General features: G+C 49.6%; 1 protein-coding gene across 1 annotated transcript; it reads left to right on the top strand.

The window, feature by feature from the left end:
* Positions 1–1,377: 1,377 nt before the first annotated feature.
* Positions 1,378–21,345, top strand: CDHR1 (cadherin related family member 1). The gene is made up of 17 exons (XM_037144221.2): positions 1,378–1,635; positions 2,294–2,389; positions 3,282–3,427; positions 4,276–4,326; positions 5,574–5,663; positions 6,892–6,978; positions 8,234–8,350; positions 9,415–9,558; positions 11,364–11,442; positions 12,748–12,848; positions 14,525–14,728; positions 15,220–15,372; positions 16,921–17,085; positions 17,481–17,548; positions 18,092–18,320; positions 18,995–19,252; positions 20,521–21,345. Exons 1-17 carry the CDS (start codon positions 1,581–1,583, stop codon positions 21,058–21,060), a joined length of 2,583 nt encoding a protein of 860 aa, XP_037000116.2. The 5' UTR covers positions 1,378–1,580; the 3' UTR covers positions 21,061–21,345.
* Positions 21,346–22,488: the final 1,143 nt, after the last annotated feature.

The raw sequence follows: 22,488 nt of genomic DNA on the forward strand, positions 1-22,488 counted from the left end.
TTACCCTCTCTGTACTTTAACTTCTGTCTTTCTAAAGCAGACATCATACCAGAAGAGGCTGTGCTGGTTACATGAGATAACATGAGTGACAGCACACACACACACACACACACACACACACACACACACACACACACGCTGTGTGGACACTCCTCTATCCAGCTCTGGTGCCAGTCTGTTGACTGAGTGAACTGAGAGAAGGCAGAGATCCCAGAACCACTTGATGAGGAGATGGGCGGGCAGGACAAAGGGAGTGCTGGCTCCTCTCAGCACACTGGCCACACATTTGCCCCAGGACATGCGGCTCTGCTTCCAGTCACTGGGAGACCAGCATAGGCCTTAGAATCCTCATCTCTATAGAGGACTCGTGGAACACTTGCCTTCGATTTGTCCCAACATTTTGTGACACAAAGATGCAAAAGTGTCTGTGTAATTTAGAGTGCATTTTTTGGGAAAAAAAAAGATTAAATTTTAAAAATAAACAAAGTGCATCTTTCCAGCCAAAAGGCCAAGCCTGGGGGGTTCATCAAGATGAATTTTGGTTAATTGAGTATGAAAATTGCCAGACACTCTGGGACTACGGACATTTTTCCTTGTCTCGAATCCCTAATTCTTGCTAATGCAAGACGTGACTGGGCAAAGGGGTGGGGAGGGAGGCCAGCCTCCCACTTGGAAACGTCTGCCTCCCACCTTTGTGGAGACTTGAAGGCCCTCCCTGCTACCCATTGCACATGTGGGCCCCACTAGTGACAGGACTAGTGATGGGACCTTCTGGGAGAACTGGCCTGGCTTGGGAGGCAGGGTGTGATGCTGCAGAGGCAACCCTGTTAACCCCCCACCATGTGCTGTCTCCAAACCACAGCCCTCCTTTTTATCTCTTGATCTCACACTACATACAGCCTTCAGGGACATATTTGTCCCTGGAACATATTTGTCCCAGAGCGCAATGCTCTCTCCCAGGCCCATCCACTCCCTTTTCTCCTCTGCTCTCATTTTTCCTCTAGGGAGGGATCCCTCTAGCTTGAGGCTGAGTTACAGTCTGGAATGCCCAGGCTCTGAGAGAGCCTGAACTCCCTGAAAGTCAGAGGAAATTACTAAAAGAGAAGATTCCAGTGGAGCCCAACCCCACAGGAATTTGGGGACTCCGAGAAGTCCCAATTTCAGAGTGCCCTGCTCAGGGCACCCTTGGGGAAGACACTTGGCCCCCTCCACATTGCTTCTGTCTGGTACCTGGGAGCCCCTGGACTCCTGATCCAGACTGAGCAAAGGGGGAGTGGCAGGAGAGAGGAGTGCCCTCTCCTCCGAGCCCCGCCCGCGGCTGAAGCAGGTCCCCTCGGCTTTCCGCGCACTAATTGGTCTCTTAAGGAGGCAGCGTGAGCGCTCCAGTGGCGCATACCCAAGCCGTGTCATCGGCTTAGCGCCCTCACCACCCGGCGGTCCCGCCCCGCGCCCACTCCCTCAGCTGCCACTTCTGCCGCCACCCCCATTATCACCTCTGTGATCCTCTCCGGCCGGGGCATGCTCGCTGCTCTTGCGCCCGGCCTTGTCTGCTTCGAGCTACACCACCCGCTGGCGGAGACATGAGGCTCGGCCCGCGGGCTGCCCTGGCCCTGGGGCTGCTGCGCCTCTGCCTGGGTGAGTGACCGCTGGGCCTCGTGGGCCTCGGTGGGGCGAGGGATAGGCGCCGGCGTTACCCTGGGGGACACAGAGGCTGGCGATTCCCCGGGAATTGCTAGGCTGTTCACTTCTAGAGAGGGACTTGGTTTGAGGGACTGGTTCGGCGCGGGTGGGAAGGAGGGCGATTCTTCCCGTTGCCTGACGCTGCTGGTAAAGAACTCCCGAGGCACTTCCCCCGAGGCCAGTATGCTTGGAGACCCAGGATTTGGGGACAGGACCCCCGCTACCCTCCTCTTCTCCAAAAGCAGGGGTGGAGGTTAGGCGGCTGCTCTGCTGGCTGCATTGGGCACGGGAGGGAGCACCTGCGCCTGATATGACCTTGGCCAGGCCACTGTCCCTTTCTGGTTCCGAATCCCCCTTTGCCCATTGATGGGTTTCGTTTGACCGCTGCCTGGATCCTAAGCGCCCCAGATCGTCCGTGTCCCTGACAAGCCTGGGCCCAGGAGATGGTGGCGAAGGGACCCTGGCCAAGGCTCCCCAGCAGAGTCCGCGGGTGTGCTACGGCGGGAGAGGGGAGTGTCATCCTGCTCTGGACTGGGAACAAATGCCGGACCACGCTGGTGCGAAGTTGTCCTTTCTCGTGTGTGGGTGTCCCATCCTTCTATTTTCTTCCTAGCCCAAGCCAACTTCGCCCCCCACTTCTTCGACAACGGGGTCGGCAGCACTAATGGAAACATGGCCCTATTCAGCCTCCCGGAGGACACCCCTGTTGGTGAGGAGCCCTGGGACCGGCCCCCACAGATGTCCCGGAGGGGCAGCCCTCCTTCCCTCAGTCATGGCACCCAACCATGAGTTCGCTCCAAGCCCAGAGAACACAATCAGGAGACTGCTTGTGCTCCTGATTGTGCTCTGAATTCCCTAGTGCTGTTGAGGGGAGACCTAAACTGGGCTGAGGGCTCTAGGTGGCAGGCAGAACTCTGTCTGCAGCATGATGGCTACTGTGAGGCTTAGATGCCCAGTACACACTGTTGTAACCTTGAGCAAATGTACTGACTCCTAGAATCTCAGGTCCTTAGGCTTTGAAATGGTCCAAGAACACCCAGTTCCCGATGATACACAGAGAGACGGGAAGAAGGTGAAAGAAGATAGAGATTTGCACTTCTTCTCCCTCACCCTGAGTCAGAGCAAAAGGACAGTGGTGTAAAAGAGGCTACCTGCTCAGAAATCCACAAGGAACTGATCTGCGCATGAGTGAGAGTACTGCCCAGAGGGACACTCCTCTGGCCTTAATGGTGTATCCCTTTCTCCAGCTCCTTTCCCCAGGAAGCCCCTACTCTTGGCTCCTGAGACAGGAGTCATTACCAGACTAAGGCCTAGAGTTAGGTACAGCAGAGCAGAAGCTCCTCTGCAATCTGTATCATAGATGACAAGCTGCAAAGTGGCCCATACAAACATCTCACTAAAAGCTGTGAGGAATAAAGACAAAGAATGGGGGGGCAGCCAGCAACCGTGAGGACAGCAGCAAGTCCTAAGTTCAGGGCTGTGCCTTCGGCACTGAACTGCAGTCACTGTATGAACAGTTGAACCCTGGGTTCAGAGCAACTGCTCCTTTTAGGAAAAGTTGGGTCCCCAATTCCCCGTTTCCCATCTCGGTTTCCTTCCAGGCTCTCATGTGTACACCCTGAATGGGACAGACCCAGAGGGAGACCCTGTCTCCTACCACATCAGCTTTAACCCCGGTGCTAGAAGTGTCTTTTCCATTGACCCCAATTTTGGAAACATCACCCTGGTTGAAGAGCTGGACAGAGAGGTATGGGGAGGTATGAGGAGTGCAGCCTGCTGGCACGCAGACAAACACCTCTGGGCTGAAAGGTCCCCTGAATATCGTCTTTGGAGAGGTCCTGTAAGCCACAGAAAACTCAGAGAGCAGAGCAGGGATGGAAAGTATGCTTTAGAGAGTGGGTCTGAGCTTGGTAAAATTCTGCCCTTTTGCACCCTTCAACCTGAATGTTCCAGGGCACAAGCTATGTTTCTGTCCCTTTGAGCTCGCACACCAGCCGGGTGGGCCTAGTTGTCCACATGACTGGACTGCAGCTATAGGGCTACTGTTGGCTCTGGTCTGATGGCAGACTCCACCAGGCATAGGCCAGGGTAGAGAAAGGAAAGCGTAAGTCTCAGAGGCTGCAGTGAAAGTGTGACTGTGTGGTCCCTTCCTGGGGACCTAAGAGCCTCAATACCCTTCTTCACTGTGTCATGGGGAGTAATTTAGACATCACAGACCTGGACCTTTGCAAAACTGTGAAAAATGGAGAGGCATAGGAGAGATAAGGTGGCAGGGGTGGGGGGGAAGGAAAAGGAGGAAAAAAAAGAAATAAAACCTTTTTCCTTTGATCCCCAGCATAATAGATACCTCTTCATTCTATCTGGGAAGCATTTCTGTTGGCCCCTCTACAATCCCTCTGGGTTCATGAGAATCCCTGATATGCAGAACCCTGAAAGAAAGCATGGCTAAAGGCAGCTTTGGGCCACCCGCCCTACTCTAGGCCTCCTCCCAGGGCTCAGGGGAGGTGCGGGAAGAGCTGTTCCTAGCCTTGGTTGGAGGGGAGTTCTCTAGAGTACATCACTCCTCGACACTCACTCAATTCTTGTTCTTCACAGAGGGAGGATGAGATTGAAGCTATCATCAGCATTTCTGATGGCCTGAATCTGGTGAGTGCACACCTGAGCCAGTTTCCTGGCAATAACACACAGCTCCTTGAGCCTGAGCACATCTCCTTCCTCCCACCTGAGGTTCAGGGTGCAGGGGGAGGTGGGGACTCACTCACTGGCAAACTCTAGCTAAGGTCCCCAAGACTTGCTCCAGTGTGCCCACAGGTGAGGGCTGCAGTGAGTGAGGTCAGTGGAGGAGGGAGAGAATAAGAATGGAGAGAGCAAGACTCATCAAGCTGCATTTCGGATGGAGCACATCCATGTTCTGTAGCATCTCCTTAGATCTGCTTTCCCATCTGTCTTTCCCCACTTGGTTCTTGGATCCTCCCTCTCAGTCACCCAAGCTGAACACCTGGGCACCCAGGCCCCAGCTTCTCCCTAACCTCTCCCCACAGCCACCACCTCCCCCCAGCACTCATTAGTGCTTCCCTAATCATTGCAGGGGCTCCATGCTTGAGGCCCCCAACCCCAATCTACCTCTGAATTGGCCAAGAGCCATCCCTGTGGAAAACAGGCCTGGCCACAACCCAGCTCAGAATGCACTATCAGCTGGCCCCCACAACCCTCAGGGTGGAACCCAAGCTTCAGTCAGCATTCAGGGCCTCCCCGTTGGGCACCTTTGGCCTTCTTCGCCTTTTCTCCCATGTTGACCTCACCAACCACCTAGCTATAAATTTACTTATGTTCTCAGAACTCACTGTGTTTCAGTCCTCTTTGCCTTTGCACATGTTGCTCCTACACCTCTTTCCCTCTCACCTGACGAACTGCTGCAGAGCTTAGTTCTTCTCACTCCTCTGTGAACCTCCCTGCTGTCCACCACCACAGGCTGGAGCCAGGGGACACAGCCTCCTGCACCCACAGCCCCAGGGGATGCAGGCCATGGTGAGCATGCTGCTCCCAGAGTCCTGCACTGCCAGGGCCCTGCCTGCAGTGCCTGGCATGCCAGTGTTATCACCCTGAATGACATCACTACCCTTCTTTTATATACTGATCTTTGCCCTCCTATCTCATCCTATCAGTTACACACTATCGGACTATATCTTCTATTTCTGGGATGGAGCACAGTGCTTGGCACCAAGTAGTTGCTTAAAAATATTTGTTGTATAAATAAATAAAAGGAAGGAAGGAAGGAGGGAGGGAGGAGAAGGAGGATGAGTAGAGACATATACCTTGAGCATTTGGGACTGCTGTCCCTCTGTCACCCAGGTCTCATGGCCCCAAATCCTGTCCCCTTTGCCTCTTCTCAGGTAGCAGAAAAAGTTGTGATTCTGGTGACTGATGCCAACGACGAGGTGCCGAGGTTTATCCAGGAGCCTTACATTGTCCATGTTCCTGAGGTAAGCGAGAGGCCAGTAGAAAGGGCCCCAAGCATTCCCACGCTAGACCTATGGCCTGCCTTCTGGGGCTACCCTGTGGCCTGGGCAAGGAGACCAGGCATTGCGGGGTGCAGCGCCCCTCTCCATTGCTCACTGCCCTCAGGACATTCTCTCTCGTGTCCTCCTCACCTCCGTTGCTATCTCCTCACATGCTTCTTTTTCTTCCAAAGGAATGCTCATTTACCATTCCTCCAAATCATAATATTCATTTATCATGGAAATGTGAAATATATGGAAAAGTAGGGGAAAAAAGAGTTTCAGAATCACACAGAACCCCTCCAGGTTGAAAAAGCATTGTTAAATTTTGATGTATTTCTTTCTAGTCATTTTTGTGATGGTTGGATTTATTTTCTGTTTGTCTTATGTAGTTGGTGCTACACTAAATATGCTTTCTGTATACATTTTTCATTTAATTTATAAGCATTTCCTTAATTAATTTTAAAGTTTGCATAATTATTTTAATAGCATTTTTGAAATGAACATTCCATCATTTGTGAAACGATTCTCTTGTATTTGGATATTTAAGACAGTGTAAATTTTTGCTGTCATTAGAGACATTAAATTCCAAACATAAAAGTTCCTTTTTTCAGATTAAAATTATTTCCTTAAGACACAATCCAAGATTTGAAATTACTAACTAGGTCGAAAACATGAAGCTGCAAGGTGTTATTTCTTCTCCAGAAAGACACCAATGTGTTCTTTCCTGCAGAGTGTGGAAGAGGGTTGGTCGCCCTGTCCCCTGCCCTGCGCCTCCTCCCCAGCTACCACTGCCAACACTGGGGATTTTTCAAATATTTAAATGTTTGTTAATTCTATAAGAGAAAGGTCTTTCATTCTGGTTCAAAACTGTATGTATTTGATTCCTGGTGATGCTGAGCATGTTCATGTTAACGAATCTTTTTCTCAGCTCGTATTTAAATAGTTTCTCTACTCCAGTCTTAGTTTCCCTCTCAGGGGAGGATGTCTGTTTGTTCCTCCCTTCCTCTTCCTTCCTTCCTGCACCCACTCTGTGTGTCCTCTGTCACTGCCCCTCCCCCTGTTGGGGGTGCTCTGGCTCAGTCACTATCTTTTCACCTTTCCTCAGCCCTTTACTCCCTTGACCCCACTTTTCCATGACCCTCCATTACCCCAGTTCCCTAAGCATTCTGCCAGTGCCACAGGACTCACCCCTGTGGCTATGACCCCTCAGGATACACCTGCTGGGAGCAGTATCTTTAAGGTTCATGCCGTGGACAAGGACACAGGGTCTGGAGGGAGTGTCACCTACTTCCTACAGGTAAGGCAGTACACACAAGATGAAACCAGAGGCATGGGCTGGAAGGGACACCTAGTGGACCCTACCTCCATCACCAAGGCCCTTAGGTCAGTGCATCGACTGTTCCCAGAGATTGTCAGAGATGCCACACCAGATCCCAAGGAGCTCTTAGTAAATACAGGGGTAGAACAGATAGGTGAGGACATGAGACAGGCCTGGGTGGAAGCTGTCTTCTCCTGACTGGCCCACCCTGCCTCCCTCTGGGTTGGTCTGCCTCTATCTCTCCAGATCTCCAGGACCCTCAGCTCTCTACCCCCAAACCCTTCTCCATGAGAAGGCCTGGGCACTTTGTACCCATATAGGGTGTATTAAAGCTGTTGTGCCAAGAATTGTCTATAGGCAAAAGGGCAGAAGGGGCAGCTCCTGGGAGCGGAGCTGTGATCCCCTCACCACATACATCCCTGTCCATACATCCCACCCTGTCGAAGGCAAGACCCTTCCTGGTACCTCCTGCCTCTCCCTGGGTTCCCCAGGAACCAGCTGCCCTCCATCACATGGTGCTGTTTGTAGAGCATTTTCTCTTCTCTCCAGATTTACTCACTTGCTCTCACAAAATTTTCAAGGCAGTACAGCTTGGTGGTTAAAAACATAGCTTGTAGAAATATCTCCTGTGCTCTACAGATTCTAGAGAAGTCTAACCACCTCCCACTCGTGGGGCCTTCAAACATAATCTAACTCTGGCAGCCCAGTTTCTTCTCATGTAAAATGGGAAAAATAAAAAGCACATCCTCACTGGACTGCAGTGAGGATTAAACCCATATAAAGCTCCAATAACAGCTCCTGCACACAGTGACCCTTTTGTAGATTGTGGATCATCTCCTGTTCCCTCCCCACCCCCACCCCCACCTCAGATGCTGCCCCAGACTGGCCCACAGTCACTTCTTCGGGGAGTGAAGATCCACCCCCTCTAGATTAAAGTATTATGCTGACATCTCTATGTGCTGGAACCTGCAGGCCAGAGTTTAGCCCAAAGCCAGACCCAACTGTTTTCTAGATAAGCAGAGAGGAGAGCTAAGGTTCTGTGGAAGGGACCTTCTGGGTTTTAACTGAGGGAGTGCGGGGTGGGGGGGGGACCCAGAGCCCTAACAAGGGGGACCTTGGAGGCCAGAAAGGCTGAGTGCCCTGAATGGGCAGAATGGGCAGAATGGGCAGAATGGGCATTCTGGGGCCCGCCAGGGTTCCTCTCCAAGGCCAAACTTGCTCCTCACTCTTACAGAATATGCAGTCCACCAAATTTGCCATGGACCATCACAGTGGTGTGCTGCGCCTTCAGGCTGAGACTACCCTGGACTATGAGAAGGCCCGGACCCATTTCGTCATTGTGGTTGCCAAGGTAATAGGGAGGAATGGGGAGCATTTAGTCTTTCCTCAGCCTTTGTCAGAAGAAGCCACCCTGGGATGGGAACAGAAATAGGCTCTACAGTGGAGTGGGGGCAGTTTGGACAGCAGATGACTGGGATGGGATGAGGAGGAGGGTGCAGGGTGCAGCTGCAGTCTCTGTTGAGTGAACCCTGCCCAGACATGAATATATTTTCCAGGGTGACTGGTGACTGTGGGCTTCTAAAGTCACATTCTCTCCTGGGGACTGACAGGTCAGGTTCCCTCCATAGGACCAGGTGGCCATGGCCTGAAGATTCATGTCCCATCACGTACCCCACGACATAGCCTCTGCACACCTCCCAAGCTTGTTCACCCACCTCTTTCTCTTTGTGTGACCAGTTACCCTCTCTGAGCCTCAGCTTCCTCATCAGCCCTATCCCGAGTCTTAACTAAGTTCCTTATGTTTCTAAAGTGTGTGGTGTGGACCCGCAGCTCTGCACGTGCTAAGCCAAAGTATTTGCTCCTCCCCCTGAGAAAAAAAAATCCCAGTCATTAGGCCCAGTGTGAAATTTTCCAGAAATGCCCTTGCTGGTCACATGCTGGCTACAGGCCATCGGTTCTGGCCCGTGCCAGGAAACTTGAGCTGGCCCCACCCACTGTTACTCCATGAGAGCTGGGCTCAGTGACTATTCCATTCTACATGCTGAGCACAGCCAAGTTATACTCTGATAGGCCTCAGCAGGTATTGAGGTTTGGTTTCTGGTTGGGAAGGGAATTGGCTTGGACTCCCTCTTCTGCCACTTGTCCAACATGATTTCCCTGGACAGTGAACTAACCCTGAGTCCAAAAGAGCATTTCTGAGTATCTACTACATACAAGACACTGACTGAAGACCTTCACTCATCATTTCATTTCATGTTCCCAACCCTCCTACAAGGAGAGAATTATCTTAGGTGACAGAGGAGCAAACAGAACTCAGGGGGAACAGCTGCTTCATGTAAGTGGCAGGAGCCAGATTCCACTGAAGTCTGTACAAACCCAGAGCCCAACCTCTCTTTACTCCCCGATTCTTCCCAGGATGGCGGAGGGAGGCTACAAGGGGCTGATGTGGTATTCTCAGCCACCACCACAGTCACGGTCAACGTGGAAGACGTGCAGGACATGGCCCCTGTCTTTGTGGGCACGCCCTACTATGGTTATGTGTACGAGGACACCATTCCGGTGGGTGACTTGCCCCTCAGCCCAGTGTTCCCTCCTAATGCTTCTTACCCTGTCCTTCAAGCTGCCTTGAGACCCCCCTGCTGGACATGGCTGAGCTCAGCCCTGGGTCACCCTCCTCACATGGAGGCTGACTCAGGCTCAGGTCAACAGGTTTTTTTTCCTCTGGAAGCATAAAGGGGAGGAAGTAAGTGCTCATGTACAGAGCACATACTGGGTGCCAAGACTGGGCCAGCCACTTCTCCTCTCATCCCTACCACAAAGGTTGCCCCTTCAGAAGGGTTGAAAAGAGAGGCTGGAAGGTAGTTGAGAGCCTTGGTTTGGGTGGGGACTTTTCTACACCTATATAGGAGATGAGGTGCCCCTGTGCTTCCCCAGCCCTAAGCCTGTGGCCTGGGGCCTCTCAGACCTACAACTTGCTCCTACAGTTTGCTGCTGAACTACCATGACCCTTGCTGGATATCACACACAGCTCAAAGGTCAACCTCAGCTGTCTCCCCTCAGTGCACTCTCTGCCCCCAGTGTTTGGGCCACTGCACTTATCTTTTGGCCTCTCCAGTAAGGACCCACTCTTCAGCCTGGCACCCAAGGGTCAGCTGCCCCTCCACTTATGAGCTTTCACCATCTTCTGCCCACCCCAGCCCACTTCACCACTCTACCCTCATCCCTCTGCCTGAAATATGCTCATGGGCCTGATGCCCCTTGCCCTTCTCAATTCAGCCCTGGCACTACTTCCCCTGATATCTTTGATTGAGATGGGAGCTTCCCCCTCTCTGCTCCCATGCTATGTACACCCCTCCATAAGCATTCCCCTCCATGCCTCCTTGGTATGCACTCACAGGATCCCCCACCCAGACCATGAGTTCCCTGTGGGGAGAGCCATAGCTGGAGCCAGACTTCATAGGGCTCAAGAACTCTCCATGGAATTGAATTGCATTCTCAATTTTCACTTCCCCAGTTTCTGATTACTCTTGACTCTGTAAAACAATGAAACACATTTACTGGGGACCATTCACATGCTGAGCCCAAGCTAAATACCACCTTTCCAGAAGCTGGTAGCCAAATGGTATAGATAGCAGAGAGAGAGACAGACAGGCAGACAGAGATGGGGGGAGATTCTGGCTTCCCTGGAAGGCCTGTGGGACTGTCCTGCTGAGGAGCTAAGACTGGAGAGAGTTGCTGAGGGGAGAGGAGGCAGTGCTCAGTGAGCCCAGAAGACCCAGGAGTATGAACAGGCCAGGGAGAAAGACTTGAGGAGGGAGATTACAAGGGAGGGTAGGCCAAAGTCAAGCAAGATCTTCTTAGTTGTGGCACTTTTGTCCAAACCCTTCAAACAGCACTCCAGGGCCGCAGGGTAAAATCCCAATTACTGCATTTTGCCTTGGACACCTCTGTGCTGGTTCCTCTCCTACCAGTCTCTCACCTCTTCCTCTGCACATCTCTGAAGGCAAAAAAAAAAAAAAGGATGAAGCAGAGGAGGTGAAGCTGGAGGCAGGTACAGTAGAGCTGAGGGCTGAGCATAGTGTGTGGGGAAGGAGGCAAAGTTAGAGGTGTGTAGCCTGAGAGTCCCTGGACAATCCACATGCCTACCTATGTGCATGAGGAAGCAGTGGAGCTCAGGCTGACCCTCCAGCCCTGGGAGGCCAGTGGGTTCTGCAAGTTCCTGAGGTGAAGGTATAGGGCCACAAAGGCCTGCCACTTCTCTTGGGTGGGAACAACACTTCCCTTTTGTGATATGGCAGTGTCTGGGGAGGGGAGAGCCCTAGCATCGCACATCAGCCTCAAGAAGCTGCTCCTGTTCTCCCAAGGGCTCGGAGGTACTGACAGTGGTCGCCATGGATGGAGATCGGGGCAAACCCAACCACATTCTCTATAGTCTCCTAAACGGTGAGTCTGAATCAGCTTTGGGAACAGGCCATCACTGGGCAGCAGTTCTGACTCCCTGGGCAACCAGAGCAAGGTTCCCCAGCCTCTTTGAGTCCCAGTCCATCGTCTATCAGGCCAGAAACACAGAATGTATAGAGAGGAGAGGCTGGGTGCTTCCTCTGAGCAGTAAGTCTCCATGGATATGTCCTCGGTTCCCCACTTGTCATTAGGTCCAGTCACAAGGAAAGATGCAATGGGTGGGCAGATTTATGTTTCCTTTGCTCTGGGCATATGCTCATTGACAGAAACGACAACCTTTCTTACATTCTTTAAATGGCTTTGTTTTTTTTTAAATTCTGAAATTTTTGGCCTAGAACATATACTTAAATTAGTTAATTAAATGCAATGATACGGTGTTTCCCTAGTACTAGCCCTATATATGAGAAAACTGAGGCTCAGAGAAGATGAGTAGGCATCCCAGGTTCCTACTGGGTTTGAACTAAGTCTGCTGGCTGCAAGTCTGTGCTTTTTACACAACTGGGCAGCAACTGAGCAGGGGGAGCCAAACCTGGAATAGGCTCTGCAGCCCTCAGTAGCTGGTCCCTACAGGGCTAGACCCCTCAGTAGGGCACTAACACCTAATGCCCATTCCCATCATCCATACGTCTACATGCTCTCACCCAGGCACTGTTCCCTCCTCCAACCCTGTCCCTAGGATGTAAGGGCTCATGCATGGACAAACAGGACTACCACCATACACAAGCTCCTTTTCCCAGGTATGCCGACCCTCAAGTGCCTTGCCTCTCCACCACCACTTCAAATTTTTACAAATTACCAAGTACCCATGACCCCCTTTCTTCTCCTCTCTTCTCGACGGTTTGTCTCCCTCTTCTTTGGTCTTTTTTCTTTTACTCTCTCCTCTTTTTTGCCCCCCTTCTCTTCACTCCTTCTCTCTCTCCCCATTTTTAATCTCCCTCCCTCTGTTTCTTTTCCTTTCTGTTTCTCTTCCCATCACACACACACACACACACACACACACATACACACTACACATAAGAGAACCAAAATACTATGGAACCTGGGAGCCAGAGAGAAGTGAGTTCAAGTCCCAGCTCTTCATTTACTGTGTAATCTTGGACACAGTTACTTAGCCCCTCTGAGACTCAGTTTCCTCATTGGCAAGACACAGATAATAGAATAACATTCTATAGAGGAGGCTTCAATGAGGTAATGCATGAAGAGAATGTATGGTTACTGTACCTGGCATGAGTCCCCCATGACCCCTTGCGCTGGTCAGAACTATAGGGTACATCTCTCCTCTGACAGGGAGTGATGGGGTCTTTGAAATTAATGAGACTTCTGGAGCCATCTCGGTCACACAGAGCCCTGCCCAGCTCCGAAGAGAGGTGTATGAGCTACATGTACAGGTAACTTCCCTCTAGCTTGGTCTTCCATGCCCTCTGGCCCTGGGAGATACCAAAGGCAGTGAAACCAGCCTGGCATTTGAGGACTCTGGTCCTGATTCACGTTTGGAGGGAAATGGGCAAGAAACAGAGAGGCAGAGCCATCAGCCAAGGTGATAGATGAAGAGGGCTCTGGGGAGATGAGGGAGGCGAAATGGCAGAAATGGACAGACTGCAAAATATGAAGGAAGGAGACCACAGAAAATGACAATTGACTGGCTGTGAGGGGTGGGGGAGAAGAGAGGAATGAAGGAGCATAGTGGCACCATGCCATTGGGGACAGAGAGGAGGCAAATGGACTAGGACAGGCACGATGAATTTTGCTGCTTCAGGGACCATAAAGTTGAAATGTTCCACCCTGGGAAGACAGGTTTAGAATTTAGGGGAGAGAGTATGAGCATACAGGCAGCTATAAAAGGCTAGGTGGGAATGAGGTCAGCCAGAGGATGGCTGTGAGGATAGAAGGGCCATGGGCCAAGATCACAACTGGAGGAACATCTGAGGCTTAGAGGGAGGATGGGGGAGGGAAGATCCAGCACAGGAGGCCCAGAGAGGTTGACTGCAGAGAGCAGTCCCACCAGCTGAGCAAAGGAATGGCAGTGCCACATGCAATGTAGGCACAAGCAGAGTGGAAAGTAGGAAATGGAGAGGTGCAGGCTTCTTAGAAAGGAGAGTTGGGATGAATCTAGGGTGTAAGAGAGCAGGGACAAGGGAGGGAAATATTAAGATACACAAGACCAGAGCATGCTTATAGAACAAGGGGAAGGAGATCCTTGAAGGGGTTTATATGATGCTTGAGGTGCCTAGGACTCTTGACCCTGGCTTTGCAGCCTGTATTATTTGCCCACTGTGTGTCTCTACACCTCCTCTCCCTGCCACCTTCCCCTGGCCAAGGGACAGAAGGATAGAGCATGGCAGACCTAGAGTTTGAACCCATGTCTGGCAGCAAAGAGGGAACAGTGCAGTGAGGTAGAGAAACACTAACTAAGGAATAAGACACATCTGCTACTCACTAGCTATGACTCCGGGTGGCTGCCTCACCCCTCCATGCCTCATCTGGTAAATGGGGTTGGTAATGGCACTGTATTAGTTTCCTAGAGATGCTGTAATATATTATCCCAAACTTAGTGGCTTTAAAAATCACACATTTGTATCTTGCAGTCTCTGTGGGTCAGAAGCCCAGACTCAGCATAGCTAAGTACTCGATTTCAAAGTCTCTCATGTGGCTGCCATCCAGCTGTCAGCCTGGACTGCTTTCTCACTGAGGAATCCACTGAGGAAGGATCACCTTCTGAGCTCATGCAGTCATTGGCAGGATTTTGTTCCTTGAGGGCTCACTGAGTCTGTCTCAGTTCCTTGCTGGCTATTGGCTAGAGGTCACCATTAGTTCCCTGAAACACAGCTGTTTGCTCAAAGCCAGCAAGAGAATCTGCTAGAAGACTGTAGTTATAATCTCTTGTGATCTAATCACTAAGTAGTATCTCCCTTTGCCATATTCTATTCATTAGAAGCAAGTTGCTAGGCCAGGCCACACTCACAGAGAGGGGATGACTCAAAAATGAATACCAGGTGGTGGGGGTCATTGGGGCCATCTTAGAGTCACCCTGTCACACAACCATGGTCACCTATCCCCATCCTAGGTGACTGAGGTCAGCTCTGCAGGGAGCCCAGCTGCCCAGGCCATGGTCCCTGTCACCATCAGGATCGTGGACCTCAACAACCACCCGCCTACATTCTATGGAGAGAGTGGACCCCAGAACAGATTCGAGCTGTCCATGTATGAGCACCCACCTCAGGGGGAGATCCTGCAGGGCCTGAAGATCACCGTCAACGACTCAGACCAGGTTTGTAGCTCTGCTCTCCACCATCTTCCTGAAAATCGTATGGGGACAAGGTCTCACAGCTGAGGTTGCATCAGCCTTCACTGCTTAGGTCATAGAGACCTGGCAGGTCACAAACTGAATGAAACAGGAGGGTGTAACCAAGAGAGAGAGATGGGAGAGTAGCTAATCAAAGAATGTGTGGCTTAAAGACATTCACAGTTAATTAAAAAGTCAAAGCCAGTCAAACAAAAGCACCTCTGCATCTGAGCCTCCAGACAGGCATTTCCGTGTGTGTCCCCCTAGACCCACACAGGGCTGGGCCTCTGTTCATTCTCTTGAATAGTCCTCATAGTCTGTTAAGTCTTTCTGATTACTGACTCCCTCACCTACAAAAAGAAAATACTTACCTTCCAAGGTTAAAGGCATATGAAGGCTCCTTGCTCAACACTATTATACACGAGTTTGTATTCTCATTCCTCTTTCGTGTTTCCTCTCTCCAAACTCTTGCACAGGGAGCCAATGCTAAATTCAACCTGCGCCTGGTGGGACCCGGGGGCATTTTCCGAGTGGTCCCACAGACAGTCCTGAATGAGGCCCAGGTCACAATCATTGTGGAGAATTCAGCCGCCATTGACTTTGAAAAGTTCAAAGTGTTAACCTTCAAGGTATGTGATGCTTTGTACTGGCCTGAATGGGGGAGCGAGTCCCAGGAGCTCACAACAGCACTTGGATTTATTCCTGAGGGGTCCCTTTTAACCCTTGCCCCTCCTAAGTGCTTCTCTCTTTCTCTCAGTCCCTCTGCCCCTACCGCTGATTTGGGGAGCGAGAGGGGAGGAAGAAAAGTGATACAAGAGCCCACTCCTGCTGCCCCCACTGCCTTTGTGAGCTCCAGCTTCTAAACTACAGCTATCCCCAGGACTTCAAGGAGGCCTTGAAGGGAAACTACCAATATAATGTCCCATGTTAATAGGTGAAGAAAGCAAAACTACCTGTCAACATAAATGTTTTTCTCATATACATTTGACATCTGTCATCTATGGTGATAAAAACTCTAGCAGAACATAAGAAAAGCACCCCTTTGTATTTGTAATTATTTAAAATTATAAACATAAACAATGGTTATTATACATAAACATAAATAATATATAAATAAAATGTTACTGTTATTATTTAAATTTTTATTTAATTTTTATTATATTTTTCCATTACCACTTAGTGCCCTTATACCCACTTATTCTAAATTGCTATAATTATACATCATGCACACATAGCCAGCATCATTTTTAAAAGTGAAATTCTAAAGGCATTCTGTGAAGTTAGAGACGAAATTTGGATGCCTGCTGTGACCAGTATTATTTAACACTCTTCCTGAGATAACATTATCCCTGGATAAAGAAAGGACATAATAGGTATAAACATTGGAGAGGAAGACTAATTTATCATTATTTTTAGGTGAAATGATTATTTGCTTAGAAGAACCTAAGAAAAATGGAAAAACTGTTAGAAACATGGCAAAGTTGTTAACATGATTGATTACAAAGTTAATACACAAAATTTTATAGTTTTCCTACATACAAAAAATAGCTATGGGAATAATAGAATAAAATATTTTTTACAATAAGAACTCAGAACAAATTTCTAAGAGTAACTATATCAAGAAATAGATAAGACCTAAATGACAAAAAAATTGCAGAAATTTAACAAAGGGATATAAAGAAGGAAAACCTGAAATGCAAATTCTCATAATAAAGAATCCAGTGCCACCTCAGCTAAGTCTTAGTTTCCCTCAAAGGGGTGGTGAAGAGACTTGACCCAATTACACAGGTTTTTATCTGGAGAAATAAACCTGTAATAACAGTCGTGAACACTCAGAAAAAAAGAGCGAGGCAGGAACTTTCTCTAAATATACTAAATTATATCATAAAGCACAATAAATTTTAAAATTGGAACTAAAAAGGAATAAACAAATCAGTGGAAGAAAAGAAATTGGCCTAAATACAGGTGGGAACTTACGAGAAAGCTGGCATTGCAAGTTGGTGGGGGAAATGATGGAGTGCTTCACAGGTGGCCCCTGTGAGTGGTGGTAGGAACAGCAGCTGACAGTTAAGAACTGAGCCAGGGTCCAGGGAACTGAGGTGGGGTTTGGGCCAGGCCTGAGACAAAAAGTGATTGCCACCAAGACAAGTCCTTGTTTTCCTCCCTTCCTTCCTCAGCTCCTGGCCATTGAAGTGAGCACCCCGGAGAAGTTCAGCTCCACGGCGGATGTAGTGATCCAGCTCCTGGACACCAACGACAATGTCCCCAAGTTCACCTCTCACTACTATATTGCCAGGATCCCGGAGAATGCCCCAGGGGGCTCCAATGTGGTGGCTGTCACAGTGGGTTGGGGACTGGCCCAGGGACTGAGGGTCGGCTTGGGGCCCACTAAAGGGGACCTTAGAAAGTCAGACAAACCTGGGTTCCAGTTTGATATGCCCATACTCATTAGCTTGTGTTTGGACACGCTTAACCTCAAGCTCAAGGTATAGGACTCACCTCCTTTCCTTTCCTCATTTACAAAGAGTACAGATTTGTGTCTTTTTGTACTTTTATTACTTGAGACCTCCTGGGCAGAAAACTAGGGTTCTGGGGTAGGACTCCAGATCAGTTTCTACCACAGTTGGGCAAACCCCCAAACCCCTAGTTTTTCCAATGAAAATAACCCTCTGACACAGGAGCTGCCAATGTGCCCAAACCAAGGGGCAGATGGCATTGGGAGCTTTCTCTCTTCCAGGCTGTGGATCCAGACACAGGTCCCTGGGGTGAAGTTAGATACTCCATCTATGGGTCCGGGGCAGACCTGTAAGTAAATCCAACCCCAGACAGGGCCTTGGGCAAGGAGGTTGCGGGTGCATGGGGTCTGTGCCAGAGTGAGGAGGAACCTGGAAAGAGCAAGACCTGGGTCACGAAGGTTACCATGGGTCAGGAGTGGAGAGCCTGAGGCAGAGGTACTGGGGACACAGTAAGGTGCTGGGATCTGAGAAAGAAGGGGTCATCATGATGGCCCAGAGCTATGGCCCATGGCCTTAGGAGCCAGACAAGCACTGCTGGGCTAGGGAGGGGCAGACCACGGGAGGAGAGGAAATGTCTGTGACTCCGGTGGTTAAGTTCAATGTTAATGGAAAGGAGTTGAGTGGACCTGCTTCCCTTGGTCAGACTGTAATGATGGGAGAGGGCCATGTTGGATACCTGAGAGAAGCTGCATAATGCATTATTGCCTCTTCCTGGAGGCAGCTCATTACTATAGGCATGTGTCTATGTGTGTGCACACTTGTGCATGTGCATGTGCATGTGCTTGGGCTTGTGCTGGTGCACACCTCTGCCTGCACTCTTTGTGACTGGCAGCTTCCTGGTTCACCCATCCACTGGGATCATCTGCACCCAGCCCTGGGCCAGCCTGGATGCTGAGGCCACTGCCAGGTACAACTTCTATGTGAAGGCGGAGGACACGGAGGGCAGGTACAGCCTGGCTGAGGTGTTCGTCACTCTGCTGGATGTCAATGACCACTATCCCCAGTTTGGAAAGAGCATGCAAGAGAAGACAATGGTGCTGGGGACCCCAGTGAAAATTGAGGTGTGCTTCAAAGACAGCTTAGCTCCCCTAGCTAGGCTGCTAAAAGCCTTGTTCTAGCAGCTGCAAAAAAACATTGTGGCATAAGAATTTATTTTAAAAGAAAACATATTGGGTTCTCACTCTGGGCAAGGGTTTTTAAGATACTTTATATGTCCTCATCCTCGCCTCAACCCAAAAATAACCTCTGAAAAGAAAGTATCATTGCCACTTAATGATAGAAAAGATTGAGTCTCAGGTAAGTTAAGTGTTGCTTTACCTTCGTTCACATAGCCAGTCTGCCCACTGTCTAAGCAATGCCTTTTCTACTGTTCTACACTGCCTTCCCAATGTGGAAGAGCAGGGACTCTGAAACCCAAAAGTCTGGACTTTCAGCTCCCCTCCCTCTACCTGTCTATCCTTAGACAAGTCACTTAGTACCCAAGCTTTTGTTTTTCAACAATGCTTACTAAGTGAATTGTTCTGAGAATGGAACAGCATAACACACACAGAGGGCCTGGAATGGACACTGGCCCATAGTAGCACACACATTCGATTTCTCTCCCAGCTCCTGTCTACTCAGTAGGATCAGTACCCTTCCCCACCCACCAGCAAGCCCCATATGACATGTTGGTTTAGCCAGGGTACACAAGTACTTTCCTAGGAGCCCAGCCATGTCTGTCCCTCCCTGTTTACAGGCCACAGACCGGGATGCAGAGGAGCCCAATAACTTGGTGGACTATTCCATCACCCATGCAGAGCCAGCCAACGTGTTCGACATCGATGCACACACAGGGGAGATCCGACTCAAGAACTCCATCCGCTCCCTGGATGCCCTGAACAATGTCACGTGCAACAGGGACTATACTTGGTCTCTGGAGGTACAGGCCAAAGACCGTGGCTCTCCATCCTTCAGCACCACGGCCTTACTCAAGATTGACATTATAGACACTGAGGTGGGTATAAAGCCTGGGTGGGGAAGAAGGTCATCTCAAGCCTCACTGCAACATGACTGGAGGGAAAGAACATCTCTAGCCTTCCTGCAAATTATACTGGTTGCTAACACAGGCTCCTGTGCCATCACATACGCATGCTAGCCAAGGCTCCTGTGCAACACACAGGCTTTAGAACCAGGTTGAAATCCTAGTTTCAATACTCATTAATGATGTGACTTTGGACTTTGCCAAGCTGTTCTTCCTTTTCTGTAAAATGAGAATAATGATACCTCCTTGTTATGGTATTAGAAGGCAGAAGTAAACTCATTATATGAGGGGAAATGCCCCCCAAAACAGAATAATCTTCTGTAGGGCAGACTCCTTGTAGTACAGGCTTCCCTGCTGAGTGAGTACTCTAGGAAGCCATCTGTATCAATGTACCAACTGGTGTTGTTGTGAGAGGCTTGTTCAGCTTCAGCAATTTTTTTTGGAGACTCTTTCAATGTCTTTGCCCATTTCATGATAGGAGATGTATGAACACACCTGACTGCACCGCACTGAGTGTTCAGCAGTTTTTGACCAGCAGTGGTATGACCCCATGCCCCACCCTACCCATTCACCCAATCTCACCCCGAGTGACTATTTTTTGTTGTTTCTCTGGATGAAAAAAGTCCTCAAAAAGAAATGTTTTGCCAATGTGGAAGAGGTGAAACAGTAAATGTCAGAAGCACTAAAAGGCATCAAAATCAATGAATTCAAACACTGTTTTGAGCAGTGGAAACAATGTCTTGATAGGTGTATTGAATCAAATGGAGAGTACTCTGATGGTGACTGAAGTTTAAACATGTAACAATAAATATACAATTTTTAATAAATAAATTCTGGCTTTTAAGTCCCCCCTTGTACATAGTTCTTAGCCCAACGTCAGGAAGAAAGTCATTATTTTAGGGGTTCCTGTTAGATTTGAGAAGAATTGCACCTCGTAATCAAAGGTAAATGCTACTCTATTCTGGAGAATAGAGTCCAGCTAATGAGGAGATCTTAATCCAAAAGATGGTGCTTGCATCATGCTTTCTCTGTGTGCATTTTTTGTGGTAGGTTGTGTGCCCTGTGTTTTTTCTCTGTGTGCATTTCCCTGGGATGAAGCCCATAGTGCTCATCAGATTCTTAAGGAATACCTGATGCCAGAAAGTTTAAAAACTATCAGGCTTAAGGGAGCTCATGACCCCTGCTCTGTCCTCCAGGGACCAGACAGGGCAGCTGAATGCAGCGGTGGCTCTCTCTTCCAGATGCTGTCCCGAAGCCCCATGGACACCTTCCTGGTGCAGATGAAAGACAGTCCCATGAAGGCTGTGGGTGTGCTGGCTGGCATCATGGCCATTATAGTGGCTACAACTGTCTTCATCTCCACTGCCACCTTCTGGCGCAACAAGAAGTCCAACAAAATCCTGCCAGTGAGGCGCGTGCTCCGCAAGCGGCCCAGCCCTGCACCCCACGCTGTCCATATGGAGTGGCTCAAGTTCAACAGGACCAAAGCTGCTGCTAAGTTTGTGCTCAGAGAGGATCCTCCCAATGAGAACTGCAACAACAACAGCCTAGCAAGTCCCTCAGTCCCCAGAGCCCCAGCTCCCCCTCCTCCACCTAGAATGGTGCCCAGCATGGGTGCAGCCCCCTGGACTGTGCCTACGGTCTCTGGCTCACTCACCCCTCTACAACCTCAACAGTCACCCAAACCCAAAGCCTTGGAAAGCCCTATCCAGTCAGCCCTGGTTTCTGAACTCAGGCAAAAATTTGAGAAGAAGAGTGTAGCTAACAAGGCTTACTTCTAGAGCATAGCCCCGAACCACTCTCTTCCCCACCCCATTTTCCCCCTCTCTGCTCCTTAGGGTCACTCCTGTTTTGTACAATATGACCCAGGCCTGACCCAGACAGTATTAAGAGGTAGGCTGTAAGAAGTCAGGAGCCCAGACTGAACAAACAGGTCCATTGCAGTCCATGATTCAGGAGAGGGTTGTGCTGGATCAGGTTTGCCCCCCTCAGGAAATATAGTATCCTTCCAATGTGCATGCAGTCAACCTCTCTTTAAAATGATAAATAAAATCTGTTAACCAACAGCCAAGCTGACCTCTCAACTTCTGCTGCCCTGTGTGTTAGTTGACTCCTAGAAACTAGTCTTCCTGACACATATCCAAGCACATCAGGCCTCCTGGCTCCTATGGTGGGTAGATCCATCCTTTGACCCCCAGATCTGATTCTGTGCATGGCTGCAGAATTTTGTCCAAATTGCCATGCAGACTCTTTAACAGCAGCACATTTTCAGGGCTTGTCTGCCTACACATGGTGTGTTGTGGGCCTGGACTGGGTTTTCTTCTTGGCAGGGTTGCTTGGGGAAGAATGGAATCTGGAGCTAGAACTAATTAACCCCATGCAGCCCAGCAAGGGCAGGAATTGGGAGACTTGACGTAGGCATTAAAACCTAAGAAGCAGTGTTGGCTCTGTGACAATGGTCTTGAAGGCCTCTAGACTGGGAGCTCAAGCCAGCATCCAGGCCCTGGGAGGGGACAAGCCCGGGAACTTGAACCAAGGCAGAGCCAGGAAACAGGGCATGTGGGCAACTCTTACTTTGAAAAGTATGGGAAAGTGCCTAGTTGCCAGCATGAGCCACACTGAGAGAGAGGAGGAGAGTACCACTAAACATGAGGTACCCACACACCTGTTGTGCATTGGAGGAGTCTCCCAATGCACACTCTGTGTGAGTGAGGCTGGGCTGATTTCACTGCTGTAAGGAGTGGTGGGGGCCAAGGAGCTGCTTGCTTAGTTATACTTGGAAGGGCCTAGACTACAAGTTGGGACAATGTTAGGCCTCAAGGTAAGAAGCTGAAAGGCAGAGGTGATAGACTGGGCAGGCCTACCTATTCTGGGTGGTAAGAATACAGCATTAGACTCACGAGCAATCAATGGATATGACGAAAAGAAATCTGCAAAATAGTGTGTGTTTCTCCCTGTAATGAGCTCAGACTTTCTAATTATATGAAACAATATAGTCCTTTACAGTCTAACAGCCCTGGGTCTGAATCCTGGTTCTGCCACTTAAGTGTGACTTTGGGCCTCAGTTTTCTCAGCAATAAATGGTACAAAGAATCATTGTGAAGAGGATGACATGACAAGAGCTAATCTATATAAAGCACCTGGCACCAGTTTTGCATGTACTGATGCAAGCTCAGGAGACGATTGTTACTCTTAGTTGTACAAGAGGG

This window comes from Artibeus jamaicensis, unplaced genomic scaffold, assembly GCF_021234435.1.
Source record: "Artibeus jamaicensis isolate MK-2021 breed Jamaican fruit bat unplaced genomic scaffold, CSHL_Jam_final contig_332, whole genome shotgun sequence".
Taxonomy (NCBI): domain Eukaryota; kingdom Metazoa; phylum Chordata; class Mammalia; order Chiroptera; family Phyllostomidae; genus Artibeus; species Artibeus jamaicensis.